This window comes from Lingula anatina, chromosome 10 (assembly GCF_051362555.1).
Source record: "Lingula anatina isolate TDL-2025a chromosome 10, LinAna3.0, whole genome shotgun sequence".
Classification (NCBI taxonomy): domain Eukaryota; kingdom Metazoa; phylum Brachiopoda; class Lingulata; order Lingulida; family Lingulidae; genus Lingula; species Lingula anatina.
The window spans coordinates 1,321,990-1,331,151 of NC_141776.1; the positions used below are offsets into that span (position 1 = coordinate 1,321,990).

A 9,162-nucleotide genomic window follows, 5' to 3' on the forward strand; every position below is an offset into this window, starting at 1 on the left:
CGATGTATGTTTTTTTAATGAAATAGGGACCATGACCGTTTCTGTGTAAAACACTGAACCGCGTGGCTTTCTTTACTGAGGTCAGATTTCACCTGTACCGCTGAACTGGTCAAAACAGAGTTTACAGGCATCATGAAGAGGCCTACGACAAGGCGTGTGCCACTTCTTAAATGAGTAGGGTCAATGACAGCGTCACTATTTGGAGTGGATACAGCATTGGAGCCAAAACATTGATGGAAATCGTCGACGAAAACCTGAACCAGATCAAATAAATGATACTCTGGGAACCACTTGGCCATCATTTGATAGGGGGCAGTTTATAGGAACAATTTTAGGTTGCACGGTGAGATTGCCGGTTCACACAGATTACTTACAGAACCAAGGAAATTAGCAGTTACCTTGGTCATCAATATCGCCATATTTGTACCACATGGTAGGTCATTACTCGCAGAATCAACCAAATTGGACAAGTTTTAACCGTTGCCTGGAATTTGATTCCAGAATAAACTCTAAAAACCTACCCTTAAGAATGCCTTGCCGCTTGAAAACTCTGGTAGCAGCAAGACGAAGTCTGGCGTAATAGCGGTCATTGCTGTGACTAGACATTGACATGAGGGGCCTTTGTGGGGCGTGTAACTCTTTTAAAGACGATAATTTGGAAAATATGGAGATCCAAAATATCGCTTTCAATTGTTGTCGTATGACTTAAAATAGGTGATGTATTTTTGTTTGCTTCACTGGCGAATTTGATTAATGAACTGATTTCACAATGACATTGAACAAATTAGAAAAAGTTTTTAAAACACGATTTTAATACTTATTTTTATTTATTAGTCAGCAAAATAGGAAAAACTCATTAATTATGATTTGGAGAAAATATTCCATATTAAATGCCAAGTCTATATAAATTTAGAATCTTAAGTAAAAAAGCAGTTGTTCACATTATCTAACCAAACACGCACAAACACACCTTAATATAAGGAGTAAACACATCAACAAAGGGAAAAACAAAAGAGCTAGTTGTGCTCTATCAGCAGCTATTAACACCTCCTCACTAATAGCCAGTGGATGCCCAGTGCCGAAATCTCCAACTTGAATAGCGTTTAACGCGCCGACTATTACCAAAGTTAAACTAGACAAGCCATATACTATATTGGCATTAGGGTACTTAAATGGTCGTGTCCAGGTTATAAAGAACAGATGGGCGCCACTAAGAGATATAAGGATAGGTATTCTTACCGCCTGGTTACTCAACGTAACTTTGCTCACCGTGGTAAATATAAAAAGATATAACATTTCAAAACCTTCCCAAGCCGACATAAGAAAACCGTGGAGGCAGGCTGTATTAAATTCGCACGTGCATGCACAGTCGTTTTTATTGTTTTTCCGTTCATAATTTTGGTTCTCTTCATTTTGAATACTTTTCCTTTGACCATCTTCATTTTCCTCATTTTTCTGTTCATCCTTTCGACCTTCTTGTGCAATGTCGTCAAATATCGTTGTGATACAGGCCATAAGTAACTTCGATGGACATTGGCAATTCAGTTTACAAGAGCATTTGAAGAAGCAAGACATAATAAGTATCATAAGGCCAAGCGGCAATGTAGGTAGTCCAGGAAGGATACACAAAGAAAACCGAATTACAGGTAATTCCTGTTTACATTCTTCCTTACATGGACATCTATGACAGCAGTCATTCCGATCACAGTCTTTCTCACATGGACATCTATGACAGCAGTCATTCCGATCACAGTCTTTCTCACATGGACATCTATGACAGCAGTCAATTCGATCACAAACCTTCTCACATCGATTATATGATAAATACATAACAACAAAAGGGTAACACCCTAGAAATACAATTAACCAAACACTGACGCCAATCAAATGATTATTTGTCGAAGATATGGTACCATTAGTAAATTCCCTATACAACCCCTTCTCGGCATATGTAGGGACGAGGACGCTTACACACGTAGGGGTAATTAAACCAAAGAAAAAATGCCACACAGAGAAATAGTGCTTCACACATATGTAAAGGAATGTGCCCTTTACATCATCTTCAAATCTATCTGGGGTAACGCAATGGAGACACGATGTCTGAGTATCCTGTGTATTATTTCCGTCCTGATCCAATGAGTTTTCACTTGGAGGATCTACTGTTTCATCGGGTCCCCGGTCACCGGTGTTTGTATGTTCACCTGGAGGCTCTACCGTTTCATCCTGCATTTGAGAAGAGTCATGTGTACTTCCACTTGGGATTTCCTCTATTTTATCGAACCCCTGAAAACTGACGTTTGTATATCTACTTGTATTCCTTCTGGTATTCCCACTTAGATGTTCTGCTGTCCTACCGCGTCCCTGATCACTGACACTTGTGTTTTTACTTGGAGTCTCCCCTGCTTCATCGCGTCCCTGATTACTGCCGTTCGTATTTTCACTTGGAGGCTCTGCTGCTTCAGCGTGCCCCTGATCACTGGCGCTTGTATTTTCATTTGGAGTCTCCCCTGCTTCATCGCATCCCTGATCACCAATGTTTGTATTTCCATCTGGAGGCACTACTAATTCATCGTGCCTCTGAGAAGAGTTATGAGCACATCCACTTGGAATTTCCTCTGTTCTATCAAGCCCCTGAAAACTGACGTTTGTATATCCACTTCCACGATTCTCTGTTTGAACTCGATCTTGCGAGCTAGCATTTGTATTTTCCGTTGGGGTTTGTTCTACTTGTTGACATATATCACAGTAAAGACGCACCAAAGTTATAAATATAAAAACCAAAGACAATATCGGCAAAGCAAAAAGTAGACAAAGAAGTTGAAAAGCGGCCTCTGAATCATGTCGAGTTAATGTAAGCGGGGGATAAGTTGTAACCTTAAGTTTTTCTACCGGAATATGAGGAACCACATTAAATATACCGTCATTGACTTCATAGGCGAAGAAAGTAGGGTAAAAGAAGAAAACGATATTTTGCAGGGTTGCAAAAAGTGAAGGCTTGCCTTTCTTGCAGCAAGGCTTGTCTTTCTTGCAGCAAGGCTTGTCTTTCTTGCAGCAACATTCGCTCTTGATTTTCTTCCCGAAACATCTACACAAATAAAACCCATAATATACCAGTGTTGCTAAGATAGGGATAATTATTATGATGCCAATCAAATAATTCATTGATGACCTCAATAAATCATTCGGATAACACATGTCTGTAACTTTAATGGCGTCAAGGAATCTGAAGGCTAGTGAAAACCCTTCTTTACATTGGCCACATGCAGTTCCCTCTCGGTTCCCGCTACACGACTGTGGATTATCACAAATGTACTTGTCACAGCATCTATTGGGCTTGCATGATATGCATGTAAAACGTTTCATAGTATCAAAGTCTTCCTGGTAGCACCAGTTATTGTGGCGTGAATGTATATCTCCAGTATGGCAGTAACCTCCACCAGGGCAATCGAGACATTCGAGGTCGGTCCTGTTAGTGGATGCATAATCAGAAATTTGGGCAGCGCCGAGCGTGTAGGTGGTCCCAGGACACATGTGGCAGTGGAACACGTTCAGATGGGCAAATGGCATAGTCGTATTCTGAATGTAGTTGTATTTAACAGGACACACAATCTTCGAGCCATGGAGAAGCTCAATGTAATGTTTGGGCTTGTAACCTTGAACAAGCGGTTCTCGTGACATGACGGCAAGTGTAGAAGCATGACCTCTCGTGGCATGTATAGTGGAATTGGACAAACGCAGCAAACTCCCTGATAATGCATGGACAATATTGCTAGCGTTTTCGGGCAAGTCAGATTGCAAGATGGAATTTTTTATTTCGCATGTGTAGTGAAATTCGTCGAGAAACAGAGTGGTTCCAGCTAACGCAGAATTGTTCACAAAAGTACTTGATTCTATAACGGTAGTGCTACCACTTACGTACAAAGCACCACCGTGACTGATCTTGCCTAATGCCTTATTCCCAATAAAAGTCGAGTCACGAATTAAAACAAAAGTATTTGTTGAACTCATGATGGTGACCCCGCCCCCATGCCAATATCCAGTATTGTTTTCCATGTCCACATTGTCCATGACAATATCCATTGCACTCGAGGAACCGCCGTAGTAACACCGTATATCAAAACCGCCTCCTCGATGGGGAAAGTAATTATTAGCCAGGTTTACCCTTTCAAAACGTATTGAAGAATTAGAATGTTCTGCAGAAACATGAGAGAGGTTTATATTTATCATCACAACAGCCATGAGAATGTCATATGTTGTGTTTGAGGCATCAAATAGAAAGACACCTTGATTGTTGACGAATTTTGTATCGAGTATGGATATATTGCTCCAGTGGCCTGATTGGATGTTTACGACACTGCCGTTTTGTAACTGCAGGTTGGATTCAAAAATGCTCTCCCTTACGTCGAGATTCAGAAGTGTTTTAGTTGCAATATACAGACTGCTGGATGAGTAACGACCAACGTTGTCATGAAATGTACTATCTTCCACCACAGCTGTGACGCCATAATCTGAACTGACATGAACACCGTTTGAATTATTCCGAAAAACACAACTGCGTAGAGTCAGGGAAACAGAACCAGCGGAGTAGGAGCCCTGTGCCTCGTGTTCGATAAAGATGACAGGCGAAGTCTTGGCGTTCGCTGTAGAAACATCATCGGATTTGTTGTAGTTCCCGTAGAATGTTACGTTTTCCAGTGTAAGGTCAACATAGCCATGGACAGTTATGGCAGATCCATGGTACGGTTTTACGACTTGGTGTGCTGTACTGCCATTAGCAAATACTATGTTCTTCAATGTCACATTCGCAACATACTCGAGTTGTGACTGAAACCAAAACGCAGAACCGTTGTTTCGACAGTCAATGTAAGCAGGTCCCATGGAGCAATTACGCCATGTAGAAATATGCAACGTTGATCCTGGATGGGTAAATGTTATTATTGACCCACCCGGCTGACCATACGGTCTATCGGGAACACATTCATAATACGTGTTGGCCTGTCCACACTCGAGTGAAATTGAGAGAACGGCGAAATCACGATGGGTTTCAATCACATGGGTATATGTTCGACATGGATGGCTCTCCGTACCACAGTATTCATCATCTACCCCCTTGGAAGGAGAAACAAACCAGTCTCTACAGGCGTCTGAAAATGGTATAAGTTGAGGTAGATGTAAGTTAATGTATCTAACGCCTGTTGTTTTGGCGACAAGGTGATTTTACAATTAAGTGACTCTAAAAACCTGTTCTAAATTTACGGAATGCGCATAGCGCCAATATGGTCATGAATTCCGAAAGGATTACAAAAAGTCTTAATCAAATAAGTTCTGAATTAATACATTAGGTTACAGTTGGGCTTTAGAATAACACTAAAAATTAGTCAGTTTTCTGGCTTTCTTGACTAGGCTATCCATGAAAGTGCTATAACACTGTTCCTATTAGGGTACGATATGCGCATGTGATCGTCTGATCTTGGTAAATAAACGCTTAGCCATGGAATCTGACTTAATTTTTTTTTGTGAAACTGGGACCAGAACACAGTGCCGACAGGAGCCTTGAACAGACACTTAGCAGCATCTAAGACACTGATGAACCAGCTGGGTAAGGTGGATTGGACAAATTCATTCTTATCGTATCTTCCATTCCATGCCATTTAAATCTGTGACTTTTGACAGACTTTTATAAAAATTATAATTGCACCATATCACAAGAAACAGACCGGTTGAAAATTTGAATTTCAATGTGGGAAACTTCAGATAAGCCAAGTGGATGTTGTATGCTCCAGCCTATCGTGTATGCATTGTGTGATTGTGCCTGGGTCAGAATCACGTATTACTTCATTGAAGTGCCTTCTTTGTTTTTAATTTATTCTCAATGTTAAATCATCAAACAGCAGCTTACCTCTTTGTAAAAGGATAATGAAAAAACAGAGAGAATAGAGTCCTTGTCTCAGCCGCAACATCATTGAACAACTGAAAGTAAAAACGACTGGTTAAATAACTGTTTAACTGACTACATGAAGAATAATGTTCTTCACGCATTATATGATGAAGGGGAAAACTGAGAAAATCTGCAATTTGTATAACAAAAATGAGAGCTAGGACAACCAGGCACCAGGGTTTGGATTTATAGAGCATTTAGAACAAAAGCTGTAGTTATAGTTGTAGCCTCTAAAATCAATAATCAAATTCTTCCAAGAACCAAAAATAAAACTAAAGAACAAAAAATAATCTCTTTTTACAGCTCATTTGTCTTTACTTAAATATTCCTTTCAAATTATAATAACAAAGCATGCAGATGTAACTGCCATTACGTATTGATTCGTGGTGAACCATGCAGGTATTATTTCTTTCAACAGTACTAGAAGGTCAACTAAATTTGACATGGGGCATTTGATTGGAAAACGACTGTATCCCTGTGGTTTAATTCATTTAATCTAAATGCTTGTTTTTTGTTTCATCTTTTTAGTTAAAAAGATGTGTTTACAAGAGAAATTAATGAATACAATAATAAAAATAATATTTAAAAAAATGTTGATATCGGTATTTTTAAATGGTTTTCTATACAAAACATCATTCAACATAGATTGGCATTTGACTGTTTCATTTACAAAATCGTAACAATTTCAGATAAATCGAAATGCTTCTTTTCCAAAACACGCTCATTGTTGGTAAAAGCTTTCTTTCAAACCATACTGACAAAATATTTTTTCGTTGTTGCATATTGATTCCCAGTGAGCCCTGGGTCGAGTCTTTAGTTTGATGATGACTTCTTTGTGCAATTACATTGTTTCACAACAAATACCACGTATTCATCACTAAATTGATTTTTAGTCTTTTCCACGTGGGTAAAACATAGCATATTAGCTTCGGTAAGCTTGTTTAATCAAAACTCATGAATGTAACCAAATTTAATGAGACATTAAACGTTTCTTGTGAAAGATTCCCATAACTGGTAATACACTTGTAGGATAAATCACCAAGTGACCTTTGGTTCCAAAAAAACGTCAGTGTTGTGATGTTGCTTGCCACTACCGTATGTTTTTGATTGCCCTTCGCTCGTCTAAGTATTGTATTGGTCATCCGAGTTTTGAGTTTAATTTAGTTTCTAGGATACATACATGTATTCGGACTGTGAAAGTGTATTCTTTCCAGACTTTTTCCATCTCCCAAAAGTCACAGCCAATCACGTAATTTTAACTTCTAATTTACATACTTTTGCTTAATTTTGTACCTTTTTTACAATTTGTAAATATTATTTTTCTTACACTTTTAAAGACAGAAAGGATACTCAGTGTTTAAGACTTTGTAGATTTTGCTCCCGCATTACGATTACTCGTATGTGATGGCGTCTTTTTGCAGTATACTTGTATGACACATTCATCTCAGCTGCTTTTAGTTTTTTTCTTCTTTCGAATGTAGCAGTCGTGGAGACCATATGCCTGGTTCGGCCATATGAGGGTCTCTACTTTATTTTCGTTTTAGATTTGTGCTCTCTTCTCTGATAGATAATCGCCACTTGCGTTTCTGTAAAACTGATATAGTTATAAAAAGTGAAAAAATGAATTATCTTACCTGTTGTATTGGACGAAATCTGATTAGACTAAAATTCAACTGCTTTCTCAACACTGGATCAGCTTGCAACTATCTTAATCACGATATTCTTGGAAAAATCGAAGTTAACTCTTTGCGCATGCGCAACACCTGTAAGTGGCGTTGTTGGCAGATTTCTTTCACATTATATTGACAAAATATATGTCGTGTCGTAGAGCTCGATATTTTACTTGTATAGTGTTTGACAAAGTTAGCTGTGGTACCAGTGAAAACACAATATGTATATACATATTTAATCGACTTCAAATTTGCCTTTGCATAACGCACTGTCTGGTTCTTGTTAAGCGTATGGGCGCCAGCATTAAAATGCTTCCTCAAAATTGGATCAGGGTCCAAAAAACAAGTTCTTGGAAAAGTCGAATTTCCCCATGCACATGGTGACAGATTTCTTTCATGTTATATTGACACGTTTTTTTTTTTTTTTTTGTTATTTCGTATTGATATCAAATCGGTCCTGGAGCTTTATTTTAAAACTTTCTACGGGAGTGATAAGGATTATGTTAGGGGTGGTAAAAGCGAAACCGCTCATTTTCACAAAACGCATCATTTACTGGGGGGGGGGGGGGAGTTCTGGTCCAGCAGAAGGCCGCCGGCATTTAAAATGCTGTGTGGAACACTTCAAATATTACGAATAAAGTTACTTTTTGCTTCTATCAACGGCTGAATATTGAAATGATTTACCTCAAATATTCCATTGTCTAACAGAGCATCTTTATCAGGAAATGGGGCTATCCACGTGAATAGCCTCTTATCAAGAAACAACAAAATATTTAAGTTGTCTATGTTTATACATAGCAACGAGACATATAAAAGCCAATATTTTATATTTTCCAGGGGATTTTCACTGTTTTAAATCACTACAAAGGCAAATGCATCATTGAATGATTAGATTCATGAAAGAGGTTATTTTCGGGATCTGGATGACAATAAAACATTACAGTATTCTAAACTATGACATGGTTTCATCTAGTCAACGTGTTGTCTACCTGCAAGCTTATCATTAATGAAGTATTGATAAAAAACTTATCGTATTTACTGTACATTAAACATGTGTATCCATCTATGGAAGATCAATAGGACAGACAAAAGATTTACAAATGTCAGCAGAAAAGATAGAGATAAACACGTCTTATGTAATTACGATACATATTTACTATGATTTCATTAAGGGAAAGTCTCCTCTTCCGCCGACTTGAGAGGGCATGTGCCCGGAATTTATAAAAAAATCAATAAATGAAATTAATTATGAATAAATACACCAATAAGTTAACATAGAGAAAATTACTGCTGAAGAAATATTTGATTACAAAAAAAAAAAAAAAAAAGGTGAACCGTAAAAAGAGAACGCTCCTTTGTATCCAAACCATAAAAACCCATGTATGAAATTTAAAAAAAAAGATAATTGAGGTATCCTTATTTGACATGTATAAACATAATCAATAAAACACATAATACGAGAATACGAGAATATGGGCTATTGATCTACAAATCATATACTGACATAATTGTCAGCACCTTACACCAAATAATTGTGTTTAAAAATAGAAATCA

The 9,162-nt window shown here is 38.0% G+C and overlaps 1 protein-coding gene across 1 annotated transcript; it reads right to left on the minus strand.

Moving 5' to 3' along the window:
- Nucleotides 1-925: 925 nt before the first annotated feature.
- On the minus strand, nt 926-7,657 carry LOC147759343 (uncharacterized). Its single transcript, XM_086996505.1, has 3 exons — nt 7,573-7,657; nt 5,900-5,970; nt 926-5,144 (listed from the first exon to the last, which is right to left on the minus strand). Exons 2-3 carry the CDS (start codon nt 5,961-5,963, stop codon nt 943-945), a joined length of 4,266 nt encoding a protein of 1,421 aa, XP_086852631.1. The 5' UTR covers nt 5,964-5,970; nt 7,573-7,657; the 3' UTR covers nt 926-942.
- Between the last annotated feature and the right edge of the window lie 1,505 nt (nt 7,658-9,162).

Excerpts from the sequence above, each read along its gene's own strand:
- LOC147759343 (XM_086996505.1), bottom strand. The coding sequence starts at position 5,963 with ATGATGTTGCGGCTGAGACAAGGACTCTATTCTCTCTGTTTTTTCATT. Across the intron at positions 5,145-5,899 it reads CATTATCCTTTTACAAAGAG|ACGCCTGTAGAGACTGGTTT; the intron begins GTAAGCTGCTGT and ends TACCATTTTCAG.